At 37.2% G+C, this 24,486-nt stretch overlaps 1 protein-coding gene across 4 annotated transcripts in view; it reads left to right on the top strand.

Moving 5' to 3' along the window:
- EML4 (EMAP like 4) overlaps positions 1 to 23,881 on the top strand; it is a 135,031-nt gene extending 111,150 nt beyond the window's left edge. For all 4 annotated transcript variants that reach the window (XM_072409791.1, XM_072409788.1, XM_072409790.1 and 1 more), the window contains 16 exons: positions 1,300 to 1,449; positions 1,539 to 1,608; positions 2,716 to 2,826; positions 4,225 to 4,320; positions 5,390 to 5,524; positions 6,135 to 6,270; positions 9,235 to 9,386; positions 11,250 to 11,375; positions 11,731 to 11,862; positions 12,844 to 12,911; positions 13,737 to 13,825; positions 14,713 to 14,810; positions 15,868 to 15,955; positions 16,495 to 16,593; positions 18,310 to 18,440; positions 19,699 to 23,881. In XM_072409791.1, coding sequence (XP_072265892.1) covers positions 1,300 to 1,449; positions 1,539 to 1,608; positions 2,716 to 2,826; positions 4,225 to 4,320; positions 5,390 to 5,524; positions 6,135 to 6,270; positions 9,235 to 9,386; positions 11,250 to 11,375; positions 11,731 to 11,862; positions 12,844 to 12,911; positions 13,737 to 13,825; positions 14,713 to 14,810; positions 15,868 to 15,955; positions 16,495 to 16,593; positions 18,310 to 18,440; positions 19,699 to 20,166 — 2,149 coding nt within the window. In that variant the 3' untranslated portion in view covers positions 20,167 to 23,881. The remainder of the gene's footprint in view (positions 1 to 1,299; positions 1,450 to 1,538; positions 1,609 to 2,715; positions 2,827 to 4,224; positions 4,321 to 5,389; positions 5,525 to 6,134; positions 6,271 to 9,234; positions 9,387 to 11,249; positions 11,376 to 11,730; positions 11,863 to 12,843; positions 12,912 to 13,736; positions 13,826 to 14,712; positions 14,811 to 15,867; positions 15,956 to 16,494; positions 16,594 to 18,309; positions 18,441 to 19,698) is intronic.
- Positions 23,882 to 24,486: the final 605 nt, after the last annotated feature.

Below are 24,486 nucleotides of genomic sequence, written 5' to 3'. Positions count from 1 at the left end.
TTTCAGATGAAGTCTGACCAATGCTTTGTACAGGGGCAGGATTTTGTCCGTCTGCAGGATTATCTCTGCAGTCTATTCCTCTTTTAACCTCCCTGGTGGTATTCCCGAGTGTGGGGGGGAATTTTCCATACCAAAAACGGTAATCCCGAGCCACACTCGGGGTGGAATTGCCAGGGAGTTTTAAAGTCCTACCTGGTTCCCACGTTCCAGCAGCATCCTTCAGCAGTGCCCCTGGCGTCCTTCAGCGATGCCTGCGGTGTCCTCCAGCGATGCCCAGGATCTCCCCCTGGCGATACCGGCTGGTCATCTGTGTAACCTGGCGATGCCCAGCTGGCATCTGTGTCCCCGGCGTGTGAATGTTGGGGATGCGGGGGCCAGGGGAAGCAAATCCTGGCAGAGCTTCTGCTCGCAAGTGCGTAGCTGGGAGGTGGGGCCTTGCGGCTGGTAGGCGGGACCAGGCAGGAAATTTAAAAGTATTTTCAAATTTACGGCTTTTACATTTAAAAATACTTCATACCGCCAGGGAAGGTAATACAAGAAAATACTTTGCTAGCTTTAGATATTGCTGTTGTCACGTTCAAGAGGTGAGGTAACCCAAACCCCCCCCACCCCATTACCATTTGTACCAGAGCTAATCAGAATAAGCATCTATGGTGAATCTGGTTGGTGAATCATGGTTGGTAAACCAATAACAATATAACACTCTTTAGAGGTTTTAGCAGTTCCCACTCTATCCCAAAGGTTTGCACACTTTCAGTTTAAGGCTTTCATATAAACATTTGCTCCTGTCTAAGATGGGAATAAAAATTAGTCTTTGACCCAGATATGACTTTTGTTGCATCTTATTTTTTTTTTTTTCTATACTTGTACAGAGCTTAAGTGTTAAGTGCTTAGACAATTGTAATAATAGTTTTTTGAAAATCAAATCTGGAATAACAGTGCTTTCCATTGTACAGTTGCCAATCTGAAGAAACTTCTATTGCTGCGAGCGGGGTGTAGTACTTGTGCAAATTGCCTAGGAGAGATAGATAGATGGCCTTTTCTGGATTCAAGAGACAGATAACCAATAATCAACAACATATGGTCTGAGAAACCAGGGTTAGGCAGAGTCTGAGTTGAATATTTCTAATGATGATGCAGCACTTTGCAAATAATACATTACAATATGTTCCTTTTAGCACACAGAGGAATTGCCGTTAAAACAGCCCTGTAAAAAATGTTTTTTTTCATCTGGGTATAATATTTCTGTTGCTTTCTGTAAAGCTTGTGCTATGTTCACCTTAACAGAAGGTTGTGAAGATATGGTTACCGAGGGAGAGACTGTCGAGCCAATGTTTACCTTCTCCCTACCGGAGAAATTGTATATTTTATAGCGTCTGTTGTAGTACTGTTCAATTACGAGGAAAGGACTCAGCGCCATTATCTCGGTCACACAGATTGTGTTAAATGGTAAGACTACTACACGCATCATTGAATAGAGCTTACGGCTTGTCTATTCTAGACAGTACAGTATTGATAATTATTTCTTTTTTCTGTAGTATTGCCGTTCATCCAGACAAAATCAGAATTGCAACAGGACAGATTGCTGGTGTGGACAAAGATGGACGAGTGAGTAGTTGTCTGCAGCACTTATTATTGTTTAAAAGTATCCCCTCAATTTTATTCCAGCATGATCATAGATAACTATAGGTCGCATACCCATTTACACCACTTTAAATCTATTGATAAATAATGGTACTGTGATACAATTTAAACAGAAGAAAACTGTTGGCAGGTGATTTTCTTGTTGTTCTTAATGTGAACCAGTCACAACTGACCTTATTCATATCCATCGTGACATAGGTTGAAAAAAAAAGACATACTCCCATCAAGTTCAACCACTAGGGAAAAAAACATATCCCAGATATAAAACCCTATAGACATAGTTGATCCTGAGGAAGGCAAAATAAAACCCTGGTACAATTTGCTCCAACAGGGGACAAACAATCCCTTCCTGGTTCCATGAGGCAATTGGATGTTCCCAGGATCAATAGTCTGATATTTTTACTTTAAAGCATTATTACCCAAATCAAAAGTCCAAATCAATCCAAAGAATTTACTTTTATATTCTTAAGTTATATATTGAGTATATTAAAAAATATATAATATCTGCTGCACTTTATTGTAAATGCATCTACGCTTACTGTTTTATAACAACCCTCCTGCAAAGTCCCACAATTTCTTGATGATCCTAATAGTAAAGTCGACCTAATGCAGCTTCATGTGATGGGGATAACAACTATGCTGCATTGCTTTTTTTTTTTTAGGGAAAATTGACTCTTATGCAGGCTGTGCCTGTCTGCACTACTGTGAGAATTTAAAATCTCGTCCCATTTACAAGCCTGTTTTTGTCATTTATCACCTGGCCATGCTTTGCTTTGCCTACTGCATTCTGGATTGACAATACTGCGTGTTTGCCATTGAGTTTGTGTACCCTGCCTAGAGCTCATTTACACTGCAAATTTAATTTAAAAGGAAGCACAAAAATGAGCCTGTAGCAACCTATATTATGTTAGTCTGTCACAAATAAAGCTGAATACTTGTTGCTGCATCCTGCTTGTTAAAATAATAATAAAAAAAAAAATACTATCAACATTTTTCATCTTAGCCTACTGTTGGGTCTACATTACATTTTTACCTCATTTATTTATTCTATCCATGTTAATTTTTTTTCAGCCTTTACAACCTCATGTCAGAGTCTGGGACTCTGTCAGTTTGTCTACATTGCAAGTTATTGGCCTTGGGACCTTCGAGAGAGGAGTCGGATGTCTAGATTTCTCGAAAGCGGTATGACGCTATATATGTATGAGAGAGAAATTTTATTTATTTGCTGCAAGGTTGTTAAAATATTTATTTATAAAAATGGATTGTCTTCATACTGGATACTTTATAGTTAAATAAACGTCATATGAATGGCAACTAGATAAGCCTCACTAGGAGGTGTCTGTAAGTGCCTCATAGACTTAACAACATCATACGATCTGCTGAAAGAAAACAGTTGTAAAGGCTAATATTTTCAGTGGGGGTGAAAGTAGAATAAGCGATGTGATTGTTTTAAAGCTAAACTAAAGCCTTTCCTTCAGTCTTCTACAGCTTCCCCTCTGTACTAAATTTCTATTCAGCTTTTCACAGTGTGCATTATAAACTGCAGACAATCAGAGCATGCCTCATTTCCTGGTTGTAGAAAGTTGTGCATCAACAAGTTTTTTCCTCCTCAGCCCGATTTGACCTGACCGATCGATCCCTTTTATTAATTGGGTTTTTGTGCTTTTCATCATGGAGAGATATACCTTCATACTGGTCTTGCAGGCACGGGTTTTATCTACAATGCAAGGGGATAGAGCACCTTGAGGAGCGAGGGATGAGCCACATATTTCTTGTTGTTATGGTCCCAATGGGCATAAATAAACATTTTGCCCTTGAAATGTAGGGATTAGCTTAAGTGGGAGTAGGAGTTTAGCTTTAAGTGTATGACCAGCGTTAGACCTGTGCTGGCCTGATGTTGTATCACTAGAATATGACCTATAGATTGGTCTCTTCTGGCAGACAGGACTCCCTTAATATTTTGCAAGTCTCATCATTCTAAAGGGTAAAGTGGGGTTAAAGGGACATGTTTGGAACCCAGTTTTGGCAGGTTTCATATGTTTCAGGGGAAAAACAAATTACAATGATGTGAAATTTAAAATACACATGCATTTTGGAACTCAGTCCTGGTGTAAATTGAGAACCTCCATGGTATTTTATTTCCACAAGTTTTCAATTTTGCAAAGTGAAATGCAGATTCCTGAAACTTTCTTTAAAACTGGATTTTTAAACATAACAACTGTCGAAAAATGTTCTCCATCTCACTTTTTTTTTTTTTTTTTAAAGATGTCAAAATGCTTTTTTTTTTTTTTTTCAGTGTCAGCATTTTTTAAACTATTTAACATATTTGTATTGGTTTTCCAAATATTAATTACATTTTTGTGCAATTATACCCTCTAAAAATCTGATTGCATACACACAAAAGTTTGACAGATTCTTTTGCAAATACACTCTTAAAGTAAATCCATAGCATAATTTTTAGGACTGTCTCTAAAGACGAACCCTTCCACCTATTGTCAGGGATGGTGGGCATGTCCTCAGATGTAAAGTTTAGTGGAAGTTTTATACAAGTGTTAACAAATGCTATTCATTTTTTTAAAGGACTCTGGATCACATTTGGCGGTTATTGATGACTCCAATGAGCATATGCTTACAGTGTGGGACTGGCAGAAGAAGTCAAAAGTAGCAGAGATAAAGGTAATTGTCAATGCTAAAACTTGTAATCGAGTCTTGCAACTTTAGGCTCTGTTTACATAGAATAGAAAAGGAAATGGTTGGCAGCTTGTTCTGGCCCCTGACATGCTCTTCCTGAACAACTTATTTATTATTCAACTCATTTATCATTCAGCCTAATAGCTCATTGTACATGTAAGCAGGGGAAGAAGTTGTGACTGCCTGAAGGTTGTTTATTTGTCTGCAGTCAATTTTATTCAGTGCTCTACCCAACTGGCAAGTCTACTGTGTTGAGTCCCGCTGTCATTTTTCTACATTGATTTCTACATGGAAGCAGGATGGGTAATCAAAGTGGTGACAACCTCCTGTTTTCTCCATTGATGAGCAAACTGTCACACAGATTGTCCCTTCAAGTTTAAAACTATATTCATCTTAAAGATATTTTTTTTTGGACTTGTAAAAAGATGATTGGTTTAAGACAAACATGCAAGCATGCATTACCATCTTTATTCTACAAAGGCAATCGTACTGACCTGTTTATCTTAATGCGTGTGAGTCATTACCCAGGATGAAATTGGCAGACAACAAAGTTGGCAGACATAACAATAGTTTTCTGATCCGCATACTGGTTCAAGGTCAGTAAAGCCCTGATCAGATTTTTTGATGCTGGGCAGTATTCAGTCCTGAAAACTGGAGACATCTGGTGGTAAGAAAAACATTACTGCTGCATTAAAAAGCTGCATTACAGCTTTTTAAATATTTATTTTATGCCTACTGAGGGAATATTTTATTAATAAAGATTTGAGCCTAAAGCCTTTTTTTTGTGGGATCCGAAGACTTGCTTCCAGGCTTTAAATGATTTTGATTAGCTCCAAATTATTTTATTATTTCTCCACTGCTCACTCTGTGGTATATATGTTCAGAAACCATAATCAGTACTTTTGCACTAGAGTGCTCGGTGAATATGAGAACAACTGATGAGCTATGATTTGTTCATTTTTGTTATTGCATTGGCGCTTTTAAACCTGCTTACTTATGTAATATGTGCATATGTGTATGTATATAAACTCTGAACCTGTTGACTTATTTGTAGACTACAAATGAAGTGGTCTTGGCAGTTGAATTCCACCCAACTGACCCGAATACGATAGTGACCTGCGGAAAGTCACACATCTTTTTCTGGACCTGGAGTGGCAGTTCTTTGGCAAGGAAACAAGGAATCTTTGGGGTATGTAGGTTGTCTGTTAATTAAAGTATTATTTGTTTGGTAATATTTTTCTAGCACCCTTCTTGCTGTAAATTAAATATCTGAAAGTAAACAAAGTTCATAGAAAAGCAAGTAGCGAAAAGCAAGTAGTAGTAGAGTAGCAAAAAATAAATATTTTCTTGAGTGGTACATGCTTTATTTTTCTAAAAGCAACTCTGTTGCTAAAATGAAACTGAATACTCAACTCTTCCACTGTCTATGCCACTAATTACTGCTGATATTGACAAACCATCTCCTGCTTTAGAATTCACATTTTACTTTCAGTATTATTATTTCTGAAAGTGTTGTTTTTTAGTTAGCCTATAAAGAGGAATTACAGTTACAGGTACATCAAAAATCAGACCCTCCTGAAAATGTTGGATCCTGAAGATTTATTAGACATTGATTTTTTCAGTGACATGATGGCATTTATTACCTGATTGTCAGCTTTTTCCTACTCTTCAATGAAGAAATCATACAATTTTAGCTTTAGATATTCCTTTATTAAATTTACCAAATCTAGAAATGCTTTGGTTAACAATGGTGACTGGTGGTAATTGTGAATCTAATCATCTCTACAACTGTGTTTCAGAAATACGAGAAACCAAAGTTTGTGCAATGCTTAGCCTTCTTAGCCAACGGTGATGTGCTCGCTGGAGATTCAGGCGGCACCATGTTAATATGGAGCAAAACTCCAGTAGAATCCACAGCCGGTAAAGGAGTGAAAGGTGAGTCTCGCAGGTGTTTGTTGGGATATTACTGCCAAACTACAAACTGAACTACATAGAGCAGACCAGCAATAAAAGTCACAGCTGTGCATTGCTATGACTAATGCATCTTTTGCTGGTGGTCCAAACAAGACATTTTGCCACCAGGGTGGTAGTGAACATCACCCATTAGTCTTCCAGAATATTGAAACGTACCAGCATGCGGGCGTGGTGATATTTAAAAGGTTATCCGGAATGCTTCAAGCTTGTCTCTCCACCACTCCTAACATTTTAATTGCTTCTAAATCCCCACTTGGCATTCAGCTAAATGTCTCAATAATTGTTCAGAGAGCTCAAGCAATTATTTGAAGGCTTAATAGCAATGAGTCATTAGGTGTTTTCTCTTTTAATGTCATTAATATGCCTGGCACACGATGAACAGAGCTCATCATGTAAACACAGGGGAGAGCAATACGTAGATCTAATTAATTTACTGTCCTAGAAAACAGGACCTGCACCATATTGGAAAATTTAAAGGTGTTCTCTGTTATTTCTGTTAGTGTTGCAGACCTGTGTCAAAATATCTCTACTTTGGCCTTTGACACAAGATAACAAATCCAAGTGAAAAATAGCTTTGCACTGAAAAACTGAAACAATTCCTACCTAAATGAAGCTTGCAACTCAAGAGATGGACTTTAAAAGAACCCATATCAGGTGCTTATATGTACCCCACCCCTCCATTCATTTGACCCAGGGAGCAAAGAGAAAAAGAATTGTATAAGCTCTACATCGTCCTCCTTCCACATCTTCCTATTGGCCAGAAAATGAACAAATCTCAATAAGCACTTTATGTATGCATGGTAATTCTGTACCTTGTTCAGTATTTTTTTTTATGTGGACAGGTTAAGTCCTTTCAAACCATTTAATTTTAATTTTGAATAGAGTGAGGAAGATTTAGCTTTTCCATCATGTTTTATTTCTATCTATGTGACTTTTGGTAAGACCTACCAATTAGGTGAGGATACATTTCCTCAAGGACTTGTGTACACAGATCTAGATTTTTTTGCATTGGAACACGTGCTTTAAAACACAAATCTCAATAAAAGTTTTGCCTGCTTTGCATTTATTGCAAATGTCCTGTAGTAGTACAGACTGGGCCTTATTTATGAAAGCTCTCCAAAGCTGGAGAGGATACACTTTAATCAGTGAAGCTGGGTGATCCAGCAAACCTGGAATGGACCTGGTTTAGGATTTAAAACATTTGCTAGCAAATAGCAAATTACTTTGAAGAAATCTATTCCATGTGTATCCCCTCCAGGCTTGGAGAGCTTTACTAAATCCTAAATGTGGCCCACTGTGTCTAACAAAATCAATGCAAAGCAGGTGAAAGACAATGTTAAAACAGGATTCTGCTGACCTGTGGTTTATTAATGTTTCAAATACAAGAATACAGTGCTCATGTACACAACATTTACAGACACAGACAAATAAAAATGTAACTCCTTATTGCTCTAGTAAAAATTTTAAAATTGAAAAAAGGCAAACAAGCTATATTCTGTGTTAAAAGTTTTCACTAAAACTTCACTGTATTAGAACAATAAACAGACTAACTAGGCATTCCTTATGGAACATTAGGTAGAATCAAAACTAATTGCACTTGTTATTGTACTACTTAAGAGTTTATAAGTAGTCTGAAAGTAGTCATTCTAGGCAAATACACTTCAACCAGTGAAGGATCTTGGAACATAAATTGATGAGAGCATCCTGAGTGGTTGTTTGGATTCAAACCAGTCAATCTCATTCTAATTAGTGAGCTTTAAGAGTCTATAACCTCAGCACAATCTCCCTCTTACTGTGAGAACATTGTGTCACAAAGACTTGGCCACCAGACCTACAATAAAAAAAAGTTTCTGTTCCTGCCTTATGAATTCAATAGCTCAGGGCACCAAGAACAAGAAACTGAGGACCATTAGTCACTTCCAAAAGAATTTTCAGTATGCCAGCATTTCCTGTTTTGCAGCACGATCTATAAACTCAAAATATTGTAAAACCCATCCGGAGGCTCAGCATTTCTCCTCAGATCTCACAAGATTTAAGCTTTATACTAATTTAATCAAGAGATTGTAAAAAATAGGCGTATTTTCCAGACAAGAAAGCCATTGTTTGTATTGTCCGGAAATGAACACAAATATATCAGGATGGTTCACAGCAAAAAGGCAAAAGTTTTTTTTGTTCATTTAGTTTTAGTGCTTTTTATATAAGTGTGCAAGGAGGAAAGTTTTTTTTATTGGAAAGTCATGTTCAGTTACATTTTTAATCTATGGACTGGTAAGGTGCAATATGTAAAATTGGTTTTGACTCATCTACTAAAACAAATCCTTGTTAGTTAGTTTTGCTGGATCACCCAGGTTCACTCGTGTGTATATTTTCTCCTGTCTTGAAAAGCTTTAATAAATAAGGAACAATGTGTCTAGCACTTTTTCATTAAACTTTCTCCTTCACAATGGCTTAGTTCCAAAGGAAGGACTTCTGGGGAAAACTAACCCCCCACATTTCCTTAACCTTCTATTATATTAGGCTGCTGGATGATCCATTCTCTGAGTACTTTTTAAAATTTTATATGTAGGGCATGCCAAAAATAGTCCAATCCAAGAACCTGATTTGCATTAGGGATACGATTTTGCCATTTTAGAATACACCTTAAATACCCCAAGCAAATCTCATTGTGGTTCTGCAGAGCACAATGAGATGCATTTGTCATGTGTATGCATCCTTCAGCAAGCTTTCATTTCCTGGTGTTATAGACCATGGGCAGCGATCACCTTGATCCTTGTTCTGGGAAGGCATCTGAATCACTGTCTATATCTGGGGCTAGTTTGTTCTGCCTCATATAAATTCTACCAAGGAAGGGACTGAAGTAGTTCTATGTAAAGTTTTTGCAAGTGGAAATATGTCGCTGTACTGAGTAATAATTTTATGTTTCAGGCGTCTACCAAATAAGTAAGCAGATCAAAGCTCACGATGGCAGCGTGTTTACACTGTGCCAGATGAGGAATGGGATGCTTCTCACGGGAGGTGGCAAAGACAGGAAGATTATTATGTGGGATCACAATCTTACCCCTGAGAGGGAGATTGAGGTAAGACTGCAGTCTGCTCTAAGTAATTTTTTGCCATGTAGGAGGGTTAAAGAAGAATTTAAGATGCAATAAACCAAGTCTCCTGTGTGTGTAGTGTAGGAGGATTGAAGAACTCCTGATAAACGAAGACTCCTGTATTGTAACCGTGTGGGAAGGCCAATTAGGGATTCAAACTGTTAGTACATGAGCTGTTTTTCACCCATCGTTGTAAGTAGTTCCGTAAAAGGAATGGCATGTGAGCATACAAAAAAACTTCATCAGCTGGTGAGACTTATGGCAGCAAATAGTTAGCAATACATTAGTCAAAATGTACAAGACTAGGTAAACTATCAATATCTCCCTGATGTTGATTTTTTGAGTGGTGCGTGTGGGTAATCTTGATCTGATTTCAGCAAAAATTTTATCAAACAATATTGTGAACTGCTGTTGTTGAAGTTACATCCTACATTCTTTGACTTGTTACGGACATTGTTAAAGTAAGTAAAAAAATTTTATCCCCTCGGGGAAGCATACATGTTTATAGTCGTATTCTGCAGACAGACATTGTTGGTACCAGTGGAAGCAATAGTGCCACATTCTTGGTGTGTGTGGAAGGTATGGAATCCCATTGTTGGTAACAGTTGGATGAATAGTCCATCATCATTGCATTCTGCGTGGAGTTTGAAGGTTCTTCTCATGTTCGTGTGGGTTTCCTCCGGGTACTTTCGTGTCCTCCCACATTCCAAAAACATACAGTTAGGTTAATTGGCTTCCCCCAAATAGACCTTAGACTGTATTAAAGACATATGACTTCGGTAGGTACATTATATTGTGAGCTCCTTTGAGGGACAGCTAGTGACAAGACTATGGACTTTGTGCAGGCTGCGTATTATGTCAGCGCTATATAAATACTGTGTAATAATAGTCATTGTTGTCAAAAGGAGGAATAGTGGCTTGTCACTGGTCTTAAAGGAAGAAATAGTGCCCCACTCTTGCTGTCTTGCTGTTAAAATTAAAAAAGTGGCCTTTATTAGGCCACTGCTCTAGTGTATTTCCCTTCACTCCTTCCATGACGGATACCAAAAAGAATATGGTGAAGGGAGGGGAGGAAATAGCATAGTCTCCCAACATTTCTTCTCAAAAATTGCAGCAAAAAAACTAAAGTTTGCTTTTATAGTATGTGTTTGTGTATTCTGAAGTTGAACTAAAACATCTCATTAAAAATCTTCTAGAAAGTTTGGTTTATGAAGCAAATCTTTTACCCATTACACGATCATTCTGTGCCAAAGATTGCATTTTTTATAATCATAAGAAGCTTTTCTCTTAATTAGCTAATGACCTAGTTGCAGAATTTGGAAGTGACTTTTAGGAAGTGCTTCTAAGCTCCAGCCTAAATGAGGACATGCTTCCTTAGAGCTCTGTCTTCTCAGACGGTCATATGCCTTTCATTTAATCAATGTCTGTTTTTTAACGGCTTTATAAAGTAAGGCATATTAATCACTGAGCAGATGCCTGTTTTTAAGCAAAACCATGCTTCCTGGCATTCCAATACTTTTCCCACAATTTCCTTGTATTTACAGAGAAAATTGATGTGATTTAGTTTTTGCACCATTGTAAATGTGATGGAAATATCTTTCATGCGTATTTGGTTCTGCATTTCCAAAGCTGGCCATAGGTAAAAGGACAGATGGAGATAATAAATCATTTAAGTGTTTGTCTACCTTAAGGTAGACCTTTTTCTAAAATGGATTTCTTTTTGCAGTTATGTTTCACATAAATTGTGACCCTGGGATGACAGGGTGACATTAAAAGGGAGTTACTAGAATGTATTGCATTCTTATGGTGTCTAATAGGTCTTTGATATTTATTTAAAATATTTTCCAGGTTCCAGACCAATATGGCACCATCAGAGCTGTGGCTGAAGGCAAAGCCGACCAGTTCTTAGTTGGAACATCTCGGAATTTTGTTTTGCGAGGCACTTTTAATGACGGTTTTCAGGTGGAGGTTCAGGTAAATATGGTGTGCTGTTTTCCCTGACATGAACTATTTTGCGATATCTATAATGTGTTAAAATGGTGCCATCATTATATTTTACAACCCTTTTCCAAGCCTTTCTAACCAGTCACATTGTTCCTGAGTATTCTATAACCTTGACACATTCATACATGTGTTAGTTAATCTACTATTATGTTTGTGGGGAAAAAACCTGCACAAAATTCGAGGACATGGAACATAAAGGACATAAAGATGTCTTCCCGGTGAATAGTGAACTGCAACCAAGGCTGGAAGTGGAAACCACTTAGCTACAGCAAACATAACCGTTGTGTGTAATAATTTAATGTTTGGTTTTTTTTTGTACTTGCAGGGTCATACAGATGAGCTCTGGGGACTAGCAACCCACCCCTTCAAGGATCTGCTTTTAACATGTGCTCAGGACAAGCAGGTCTGTTTGTGGAACTCTGTAGACCATACGCTAGAATGGACCAGACTGCTAGAAGTGAGTATTGTAATTGCTGCTGAAACATTTCTTTGTATTTAAAAAAAAGTTTAATATAAAACATAAATTCATCCATTACCCTTATTAACCCACATCTAACGCAGGATGTATAATTCACCCTGCTCTGCTGTGACAGATCCTTTTGGGAATCCTTAAAGGAGGAAGTTTAGAATAAGAAAAAATGGTTTTAAATTAAAGATGCTCAGGGCCAACAGGTTTACTTTGATGCAGACTTCATACAATGTATATAGTAACCCTCCCTTCACTTCCCTTGTTTGGGGGTTCAGTTTTTTTAAAGAATGCCCCCTTGTGAGGTCTGATTCACAGAAGGTAAGTTTTATAGGTCTGTGGACTCTATATTGTGTAGCAGGAGTGTTTGGATAGCACTGTCACGTGTTCTTCCATAAAAACGAGTAATGGATTTTTCCTTTTGAGCAGAAGTGCAGGGGAGAACAAAATAAAAAGTTACTGTAATGGCTAGAGGGAGGATTTAAAAATTAGCAATGATCAGGTTTGCTTTAAGAATCCTGGGTTTTCTTTTGGTTTCTTGAAAAACTTAATGTATGCCTTTCCTAGTTTATTTCTATTGCTAGTGATACTTGCTGTAGTTATTATTTATGAACTGATCACTGAATACTTCTTTATATATCTGTGTAGAGTGTTATTCCACAACTTTGGAGTGTTGACCACACCTAGTAGGCTTACAGGTCCCTTAGATGTTAGATCCCAGTTGTATAATTTCAGCAGCAGTCAGCATTGTATAGAGCACCGCAAACAAAGGCAGACACCACCACCCTTATGTGGGCGAATGAGGTGTTGTCTGCACATATGATACACACGTGTGTAAAGTGCAGAGAAGTTATTTATTTCAACATTTGTTATGTCACCCTTTCAACGTTTTGTTTTAATATCTGACCGCATTAGTATGCCTGTGGACAGCTTTAGATGTGAATAACTCATTGTGTTTTTTGTCATGTGCAGGAGCCTGGACACTGTGCCGATTTCCATCCTAGTGGAATAGTAGTAGCAATTGGAACACATTCTGGGAGGTAATAATTCTTAAAGTTATTTGTTTTGTATTGAAACTGAGGTTTTGCCTCGACAACAGCCTTTAAAGTACATCTGTCATGAAAGAAAGCATGAACTTGTCATTGGTAATCTCCTTCCAGGAATACTAGTTGTCTGGCTTAAACACATAAACTTGCAGCAAGCATGCAGTCAATTAAAGTCACAGTAGCTTAGTAAGTTAACCATGAAGTAAAACTCCAGCCCCTAACCTAAGTTAAAAATTGATTTTTAAAAATCCCTTTACATACTTTTTCTTGCAGTCTTCTGGTCCAGAATATTTATTGTTGGTTCTGGATGTCATTGCCTCTTTCTTTTTTTCCTGCAGATGGCCTGGGCATCCTTCAGGACTTGGTTACACTAAGTCACTAAGTTCCATTCAGTCTTGAAATACTATAAATACAGTGTCAGCGCCCCCTAGAAAAGATGTAAATGACTAACTGGAAATGGTCAGAATGGTGAAGTGTTAATCTGCCTGGGGGGTTTTGAATTAAAAAAAAATAAAAATTCAATCTAATATCTGACTATGACACACAATGTCAGAAACAGATAGCTTTTTCCCACTGGGAGGTAATTTTTGCAGATAACCTACCAAGGCTTTGCCTTTCTCTGGGTCAACAACAATCGTTCAGAAAAGGTTGAACTTGCTGAGATTTCCTACCCGGCTATACTACCATATCATTAATATGTTTATACATTTCTATGCGCAGCATTAAAATATCCAAATACTTGTTTTTACCCATGTAAATAATATACATAGATGATTTTGCCCTTTGCTGCAATTACATTGTCTGTCCCTTCTGTTGTAGATGGTTTGTTCTGGATGCAGAGACGCGAGATTTGGTTTCTATACACACAGATGGCAATGAACAGCTCTCTGTGATGCGATACTCTGTTGGTGAGTGAACAAGCAATCTGATAATTGATGGATGGTAATCATATATTTTGTCCAGGTCACAGCCATTAAACATACATACAGCCTGACCACTGTTATATTTTTTTCTTCAGTCTCAGCAGGCTTTATTGAATCCACTTCATGCTTTTTTAATATCATCAGAAAGAAGCCCTTCCAATGCTTTTTACCCTCCACATAGCTGAATCATAAGGATCAGTAATAAATGATAATGGGTACTGTGTGTTGTAGCTGCTGATAAAAAGTAGGACTTGTACTGCCCTTTTTGGAAAATACAGCAATGTATGTACAATCACTGTGCAACACACTACTGAACATTGTAAAATCCAAAATCATATTACAAATGCTTGCAACTTGGATGCCTGAATAGGCCCTAATTCTTCACTTTGTATGCAGTCTTGTTGAAGCAGATTATTTGGGTTTTTATAGGACTGCAGACTTTGAGCACTCTCCGTCATGTTGTGGTGTGTTTTGGTATATGGCTGAAGTTACTTTTGACAGAGGCCAATACTGGTACAGATATTCAGGGCTATTTTAGAAAATAGGGCTATGCATATCTGCAGGTATTAGGCTAGCTAGGCAGCTAGTTCCAAAATGTAAAGTTCAGCTAACAAAGCAGGCTTGTGGAAAAGATAAATGGAAGGAGGAACACTAGTGCTGTAGATGAATTTAGGCTAACATGCCAACCTAATGCAAGATATACATTCAAGGTAATATGCAGCCAGGTGCAAGAGATTAATTCGAAGGTGGTCATAAGGTAGGCCATGTGCATGGAATATGTTTATAATAGGGGACTTAGGGGAAGGACATTTTTCCACTTGAAATTCTATGTGTCATTTTCATTGCTTCATATGGCTTTTCATTTCTTTCAGATGGGACACTGCTTGCAGTGGGTTCTCATGACAATTTCATTTACCTCTACAATGTCTCAGAGAATGGAAGAAAATATAGCAGATATGGAAAATGCACTGTGAGTAGAAAGTCTCTGTGTTCTCTTGTTACAGCACAATTCCATCTGAGAAGTGTTGTAAGAAATAAATCATAAATGTGAGCACACACTTTTTTTTTTTTTTTGCTATAGAGAACATCACCTATAATTGGCTAGCAATTGCTACACACAGAAGTGTAGCATTAGCAGCTAATAAACAATTAATTGTATTGCAAAGTGTTTAAAATTTGGGTGATCGCTACTATGTGCAACTGCATTTGTAGTAATGGCAGGTAATCACTTATGGAGCTGATGATCGCTATTGCAAAAATTGCGTTTCCTAAAAGTTTTCATACATATAGAATCATTATCACAGGGAGAGAAATCTTCTCTTGCCAGATGTTTGGATCTGAAGTCCTGTTAAAGAGCAGGTACAGCAAGCTGTAATCTCTGAGTTTGCCAGGCTTCTTCTGTGCACCTCTCAGATACTGGTCTTACCTTCTTGATAAGAGCTTAATGCCAAGTCACAACCACCCTCATCAGGAACCTATTTTAGCTAACATTGGTGATAATATGTTCTCATCTGTACTTTGTATCAGGCAGGCCTTCTTTAAAGATTTATGCTGCTTGATGGGCTAATATGAATAATAAAGTCTGGCAATCCTGTCTGAACAAATACAATATGCATAACTGTTATGATACCTGGTTGACAGCACAATGAATAAATACTACACAGAGCCCATGTGCCCTCTTAGACATTTATCATTGTTGCTCTATATTCATTTGCAAACTTTTTTTTAATTGTGCCATCTAGTCTGAGCCAAGATTGTATCCAGTACATGTATTTTTACTACTCACTATTCCCTTTATTGTCTATTGCATTTACACCCCTTATTGGGTTGATACCATCACCAGTGTACTTTTCTATTGCTAAAGTAGATCCGATTTTATGTCTGCATCTGCAGGGACTGTATACCTACCTATATTCTTGCCTGTTCTGTTCTCAAATCCTGTGCATGCCTAAATCTTTTATTTTTACCATACATTTATATTATACTTTATTAAAATGTAAACTAATGTGCACTCTATTTTTCTTCAGGGACATTCCAGTTATATTACACACCTTGACTGGTCCCCAGACAACAAATACATAATGTCAAACTCAGGAGACTATGAAATATTATACTGTAAGTATTTGCACTATACTGCACTGTACTGAATTTACTTACAGTCCCTGTACTGTATATATTTGTGCTTTATTAATATATAAAACACAATAAATGTATATTTATATTTTACTGTACAAGTGAATTTTATGTCTGCTTGAAGTTACATTCTTATCAGTAGTACATTTTTAAGCATCCCATATATTTTGATAATACAGAATATATATAAATACTTCTCTTGTTCACTAAAATATTTTTAAAGATCTGACTTGTCCTTTTGTACAGTTGCATCACTTTTAAGTGGGATTCTAAGGCTTTCCTTCCATGTACATTTTAAAATGCACATCGGAAGCCATAAGGTTACTGTATGGAAGGCTTGCTGCAAGAAGAATGTAAAGCATCTCTCCGGAATGCTGCTAGCATTGGACACATCTGGAGAACAGCAAGGACAGGGCTAGGGCCTATATAGATATGTTCCACTTCCTCTACAGCATTCTTTTATTGCAACATTTTAACAGTGCCTTTTCCTATGTATTAACAATGTGTTTCGTTGGTGCTAGGGGACATTCCAAGTGGTTGTAAATTAATTCGGAATCGTTCAGACTGCAAGGACATTGACTGGGCGACTTATACTTGTGTGCTAGGATTTCAAGTCTTTGGTCAGTATTAATTTATTATATTTATGTACCGTTACCCTGAGATTTGTTGAATGTTGGTTTATTACTTTAAATACATGTGTGGCTGAATACAAACAATTTTTCAGAAATTGTGCATTTAGGGGTTGTAATAAATGCAAAATTTTTACCTGTAATTTTACTATAATGAAAAGAATCCTAAGAGGGAATTGAACTGTGGAAGTTATGTTCAAATAAAAGCCAAACAGAGGACAAATGGCTTGTCAATAGTATTACCTGGGTGCTTCCTGCTGCTTTTTTGCCTGATGCTACACTACTTTGCCTGTTTCTGTACTGTGTCCCTGTGTGAAAAAGACTGCATTGTCAGAAGTTTCCATTCCTTGTGTCAGAGATGCTCTTTGGATGGCTAGTGAGCTGATGACTCATGAAGGTATAAAAAGTATCAGGAAATACAAAAAAAATAGCAAATAGAAACACAGAGGTCCTTGCATTGCAGGTCCTTGAGTACAGTTTCCTCTCCAGCAGGGAGAACAATATGCAGCACTGTAGTGACGTCACCAAATCTCCAGTGGAGTATCTCCAGAATAGCAGTCAGACAGTTTTTCTTTAGATGATTTTATACTGCAGATATAGCACAGGAAATGCACTGCTATATATCAGGAGGTATTCAAGACAAAAGTTAGATTAATGTCTTCCCTGAAAAATCTTCTTATTTTGCGTTTAGATTTCGTTTAAAGCATACATGTGCTCTATCAGAAGCATGCATTCACTTATCTAAAGTGTCATTGCTGACAGCAATTATAACAAGATATAAGTCTGGTGATTGGCAGTTGTAGAAAGCAGTTTTATAGATTTATAAAACAGACACTGAAGACTACATTTCGCTGGTATTGTTGCCAGTGACATTTACCACACGTCATGGCAATTAAAGGGTTGGAAAAAAAACTTGCATCTGCAAAAGGAACCCTAATGTCTCTTTGAAGAGAACCTGTCACCTCCTGGTGCTTTACAGTGCCTTTGAGATAACCGTGAAGTTAAATTTAGAAATGAAATATTATTTAAATTGACTGTAATGAAATAAGTAAATAAAGAAAATTACAAAGCCCAAACACCTGCAGTTACAAATGAAACGTCATGCAAAGGGAACGTCATGCAAAGGAATATAAAAAGAGATTGCTTAACACATACTAAATCAATCATTTTAGTTCATTCTAAACTGTGGAGCTGTAAAGGTTTTTAAAGTGTTGTTTATAGACACTTTCTGAGATCCAGTTTTTTTTAGCATTACACGGGCAAAGACAATTTTGGAGGGGTTTTTATGCAGGCTTTCACACAAGATTCACACAACTTTTACCCACAATTTATACAATTTTCTCATTCAGTTTGAAAATGTTTGAATCAGCCTTGACTTAGAATTCATACATTCATTCTAGTTAAACCCTAGGTAAAACTTCGGGAAATCTTCGGTAAAAACATTTGTAAATTGACCCCCAAGACTTGACATATTTGGTACCTGACACAATCTCACCATTGAAATGGTCACCAAAAATATGGATCTTAGCAGAATCTCTACTTTCGGAAAATATATAATGGTGGTGAAAGATTTAATGTAATTCATAATGTTAACTTGCTTTTGCCTACACAACTCCTTTTAATTTTTGTATCTTGATATTGTCACCGTAGCATGTGAAGCCTTTTTTGTGATTGACACAAATTTACACTCTTCTTTTGACCTTCCAGGAGTGTGGCCAGAAGGATCAGATGGCACAGATATAAATGCATTAGTGCGATCACACAACCGAAAGGTTATTGCTTTGGCTGATGATTTCTGTAAGGTCCATCTGTTTCAGTATCCATGCTCTAAACCAAAGGTAAAGAAATCTGGGATGCTGCCTTTTTTTTGGTCACATTTGCAATGGTTGTTGCTACAAGATGTAATCGTGTAGACTATTCTGTGATAGTCAAATGTGATTTCCATTCCTACCTGCCCCAATTACTGTTATCTACTGTGATACCGAGAGTAAAGTGTAACTAATATAGGGTCTATCCTTTACACACTTTCTCCATTAAACAAATAAGCCATTCCTGAGCTGGTACTTGTTAGTTTTTTGGCTGCTATTCCGACTTTAGAGGAGAAACAAAGAAGGGAAATACCTGGCGCGGTTACCATTTAGGTCAACTTGTTTGTCCTACATAGATAAAGTACAAATTAACTTTAAAACACTGACTGTGAACATTATACTAAGTAAGGCCTTTGATTTTCTTGTTGACGTTTCTTCATATTTGCACTTAAGCTGTTAAAGTGGATCTAGCATCAGATACATTTTTTCATGTTAAGTGTATATATGGTATATGTAAATGTACAACTCCCAGGTATTATCTCTTACAGAGATCGCAGTACTTCCTCTAAAAATGGCTTCATCTTCAGTTGGATAGAACCAATTTAATCCAGAGTCAGCATCTGCTTCCTGGGCTGGGATGCCGGCTTAGAGGTGTCACAACAAGTCATTCTTAACAGTTCATGTCAGTTCTTGGCTATGTTCACAAATGTTTGACACAGATCAACTTCTGCCACCTATAGTTTTTTTCTGCAAAGGTACAATGTCCATTCTGATTACTAAAAGAGGGGAGACTTTGGAAATGCTTCTAACAGCTGCAACTTAGACAAAGTCACTACCTGGAGTTGTTTTTAATGCACTGCATTTTAATATTAAGTTTAGCTTTTTTGCAGAATGTTACAGTTGCTGACATAGGAAGTTATTTGTGCAGACTTGTAAAAGTACTGACATACTATACATTTTTAAAGCTAAGCGTTCACTTCACAGCTAGAACGTTTCTATGTTCAGAAGGAGGTTGGCAGTGGCAGTTTCAGTTAAATTATTTCATATACTTTTAACATCCATCACATTTCCCAAGGCTGTGGAAGAAATACTGATGTTCAACCTATTAGACTAATGAAAACACAAATATTGGTTGATTTCTTTAGGATAGTTTGCTGCATTGCAACATATTGCAGTCACTACCAATCCAAAACTCAGTAGCATTTGGGGTTACACAAAGACATTTTTAAAATTAGTATAGCATTGCAGGTCTTTTAATCTAATTACAATTCTTTTTATGATTTTCCAGGCTCCCAGTCACAAGTACAGCGCGCACAGCAGCCATGTAACCAATGTCAGCTTCACACACAGTGATGGTCACCTGATCTCAACTGGAGGGAAAGACATGAGCATCATGCAGTGGAGACTCGTAGAAAAAGTGTCCCTCTCACAAAATGACAATGTAGTGGAAATAAGTTCTGCCAGTGTGTCATCTGTAAGTGAAAAGGTAGTGCAACAAAGCTCCCCCACCTCTGAGACACCTTCAGTCATTGAGGAGGTCAGCTCTCCTCTGGAGTCTCCACCAACTCCCGTAGAAAATGCAATGGAACCAGAAATCATACCAGATGGCCCTGAGGAGCAAAACGAGGTGCAGAGTGAAGAAAGCACCCAAGAACAATTGGAAACAAACGGGCAAGAGCTTTCTAGTGAAACAAATGAAACAACAGAGTCCCCAACCATAACAGAATCCCAGGGAAAAGATTCACCAGTGTCTTAACAACTAATTCTAATGGTTCTTTTTATTTTCATTTCTATACCTGGTGTGTGAGCTTTCGTCATGGGAAGAGGGTTTAAATAGCAGGAGAGTATATTTGGATGGATGTTCATAACATACATGTGCGATTTCGGTTGGTTTTGTCCAAGAAGCCCCTGCCATGGGCTCCAGAAAAAAAGCCAAAGCTGGAAGTTGGACAAACACCTACAAAAAAACAAAAAAAAAATATATAAAAGTGTAGATGGTAGATTGCAGGAAATGATGTCACTAAGTGGTGTGTTGTACATATTTTGTAGGGTCAAACTGGGTTAGTATAAGAAATAAGGACGTGTAAGAATAAAATATTAAAAAATGAAAATGATGTGTTCTGCAAAGGTGTTTCCTAGGTGCATAAGGTAGAGGCCAAAGGACAAACCATCATCGTGATTGTTTTCGGATCTTGAAGTCATCTTCCGTGACTTTGGTCAACGCCTATGCAATTTTCTTACAAAACAAAACTCTAAAGACCGTTTGCCATAAGAAGTCTAGGTGCTGCTACCTGTCTTTAAGGACTGTTTTTGTTTAATAACTACAATAGCAGCTTATATAATTTGATCTGGCTTTGTCCTGACCAAGCTTTCTTTAAGGGGATCCTAGTACTGGCCATACATGGAGGACTAACACTCTGGCCAAACATAACTATGCAGCCATCTCACTATGTACAAGGTACTACTAGTCAGAGAAGGTAACCTTTCAATGTCGGGATTGAGAGAATTCCACCAGGGCTAAATCATTTCCAGCTGATTCCCCACTATAGTTGAATCCCTTATCAAAATCTGCTATGATGGTTGCCCACCTGACATCCAGCAGCTCAGAGAGGAATCTTCTTGTGATCAAATAGATCCAACGTGGGCGATAGGATTTCCTTATGTGTGGCTAGTTTATTTCCACTACTAGAGATCTGTAGATTCACTTAACGTGAATGGGCAATTGGAACTTCAATTTTGTAAACGCTGACTGGACTAAAAGTTCTCTTGGGGGAGATTTGCAGTTCCTGGCTCTGCTTACCAGTCATCTACAATCTCATGCGCCTTACTTCAGATTATAAAATAGGTGGAGAATTGTAGAAATATTGTACAAAACCGTTATAATAATCGTTGAAGCCAGGTATATGTAGGAACCGCAAAGCAGAAATTGTCCCGCCAATGAGACATCCAGCCAGTGGGTGAGATATTAGTTCGGCATGAACTGACCCTTTAAGCAAAAGAAACCACTGCTCAAAAAATATGGTGCTTGGCGCTTCTAAAACTTTTTTTCTAAATTTATAAGTGTTGGGGGGAAAAATCTGAATTAGGTTTAGTACAGCAGTAAATTTTTTTTTCTTAAAGTTTTTCAACAACAAAATCAATGCATTTCACACCTGATCAGTCTCCTTAGGAAAATAAAAATTCCTTTATACTTGTGAATGTTTTAGTAATGATATTTTATGTAATTTTTGTTCTAATATTTTAGGTAAGTTTTTTTTTTTTTTGTTGTTGTTTAATGCACAAGTCTTAAGTGTGCAAGCGTTTACGTCATTGCGCCATTCCAAAGTGCATCCAAAAAAAATTGTCATTCCCTTTCAGTACCTTCTCAGGAGTATCGCTACAGATCAGCTGATCAGGTTTTGCAACGCCATAAGACTCACGACCGCCCAAAGGCTATAATGTACACAGATGTATCTACAGTTGAATTATATGACATGTGCATGTGTCTATAGGTATATATGTACATCTTTATTACGGTGTGTGTACAGGAAGTAGATACACATACATAAAGATTTACACGGATATATTCACTTGTTTACAGTGATTTTAAAAATTGCCTCGGAATGTGGAGGGAATAATATATATATTTTTTTCCAAACAAGATGTGTATTTAACATATGCTACATACTATATCTTTAAGAGAGCAGAGTTATGTGGGTATATGGAATCATAAGGAAAATTTAAATTGTTATTTTTATATTGAGCTGTAGATAGGGGCATATCAAAGATTTCATTTGTGCTCTGTTCCACTTACCAGCCTCGGGAAAAAAAAAAGTCTGTGGAATCTGTAAACAGGGCGGACAACAACAACAACGATCAGCTTAGTTTGTAGGTTTGGGCCACCAAATTCACAAATTTTTTAGAACATACAAAATTTAATTGAATACACATGGATTATCCAGGTTGGTGAATAGCCTGCTGAAGAGTTACATTCACCTGTGTGCCCTCACTAATTAATTATAATGATATTGTCAATTATAAAATCATCACTATGTAACACGATGGAAGGGTTGGGAAGTCTGACACAGTGTTGGTAGTCACTGATTCTGTACATTTGCTTGGGGAAAAGTAGGCTGTGAAAAGTTTAGGAATAAATGGCTTTCCTTTTTGGGATGATTTATTGGCTCTCTAATACTTGTACAGACAACTATCATGGACGAATTTGGGTGATCCAGCAGACCTTGAATGGATTCAAAATATCAATCAGCTAATAGCAAATGATTTTTAAGAAATCCATATTTTGTTGGATCACCCAGTTTCTATAATGATAGTCTATCTTCAGTCCTGCAGTGCTTTAATAAATTGGGTCCTGAAAGTAATCATTCTAACAACTAAAGGGAGAGCAGTTAATAGATTATTGTCCTTTACAGAAGCACCTAAAGACATTTCTAGAACTGCACATCCAATAACTGTAATGTAACATTGCGCTTTAATGCAATGGGCCTAAAAACAAGCCCTGACCTCTGTAGCTGTAGGCAATAGGGAGAAATGTATCTTCAAAACAATGTTCTCTGACTGCAGGGACTAAATGTGCACAAACCGTAGGAGCTGTTTCTGAACTGACCTCAACCTAAGTTTAGAGCCCATTGTTATTCTTGAGTATGAATAGCTCCACTGTGCCTGCAGCTACATAGGTCAGTTAGGGTTTGTTATATCATCTTTCACTGTTTGCTAATAGGATAAGGTATACAACTTGGCCACAGTTTCACTTTAAACATAGTAATGATTGGATTTACACTTCACGTTTTAAAAATAAAACAAATTTAGAATAACAGTACAGTTTATTGGCAAACGGGTTTCCATTAAAGGCAAAGATAGTTCGTGTGCCCTTACTACAATTCCTATTACAAGAAGCAGGACTTGTCCTGTTTCTGCCTCCAGAGATTTCTAGATTCCAGCCAAAGAAATACCATAGCGGCCTCCTTACCATTATACAATACAAGGATCTATAGCTTTTTTGAGAATTAGAACAGATTTTGTCTGACTTCATCTGAGCTACAAATGGAACAAAGAGCAAACCTAGCAGACGCATTAATTCATGTGCCCTTATATGTGAGCCCTAACTGGGGGGGAAAAAAACACATGGTATGTAGGTCTAAATACACTGTTGTTGGGAAAATATAAAAAAAAAAGAATAAGTTGCTATTACTTAACAAAATATAAAAAAAATATTAAATGAATAATATGCAGTAAGTTGTGCGTTGTTGATGTAATGGCAACTACTGTTTCAAGAAAAAAAAAATTGTGATTTATGAATGGAAAAGTTTTAACTTTGTAACTGTAGATGTGTCAGATTTAAAACTTGTGAATGAAATTTGAATATGCGTGTTTCATGTGAAGATGTTTGAGCCATTTCTATCTCATGCATTCCTGTCTCTTGACAGTAATTTTTTTTTTGACATTTAAGAGCAAATTAAAAATCGTACTATAAATCTGTGATTGTGTGTTTTGTTCCTTGATGTTTCTTGAAATTTTCCTAATTTGTAGCACTGTGACAATGATTTCAATAGCCCGAAAGTGGGAGGAATACCAGCAACAGATGAATAAAGAAGCTAAAGCAAATTTTAGATTTTATTTCGTGTCTGGTGAAACTATTGAAAATAAAAATTAAAAAGTTGTGTTTTTAGACTTGACTTAAAGCTAGAATAATTTGATGTAGGAAGAATTTGATTGACTGAACAACTTTCGAGCTCCTCTAGCTCTTAAAAACTTTGGTGTTGAGGTTTGCCACAGTCTGCATCTCCATCCCTTCTCCAAAGGTTAAAATAAAGGCCTGTTCATACATACAATGGTTTGAACCCTTTCATATCAACCGTAGTACCCTACGCGTTTCGCAATAGTGGGCTTCCTCAGGGGTAGTGATAGGTCAATAAAAAGTTCTCTATACATACGGGGTTCAGGTGATCTAGATTTACAAACATAAATGTAGGGGATCAATACACTGCAATGTTCAACATTACAAAAATCATATATTTCATTCAATTTTGTTCAGATAGTCTGAAATGCGTAGGGTGCTACGGTTGATATGAAAGGGTTC

This window comes from Pyxicephalus adspersus, chromosome 4 (assembly GCF_032062135.1).
Source record: "Pyxicephalus adspersus chromosome 4, UCB_Pads_2.0, whole genome shotgun sequence".
In the NCBI taxonomy this organism is placed as follows: Eukaryota; Metazoa; Chordata; class Amphibia; order Anura; family Pyxicephalidae; genus Pyxicephalus; species Pyxicephalus adspersus.
Note: the sequence above shows the minus strand (reverse complement) of the source record. Positions and strands in the feature narration are given on the sequence as shown.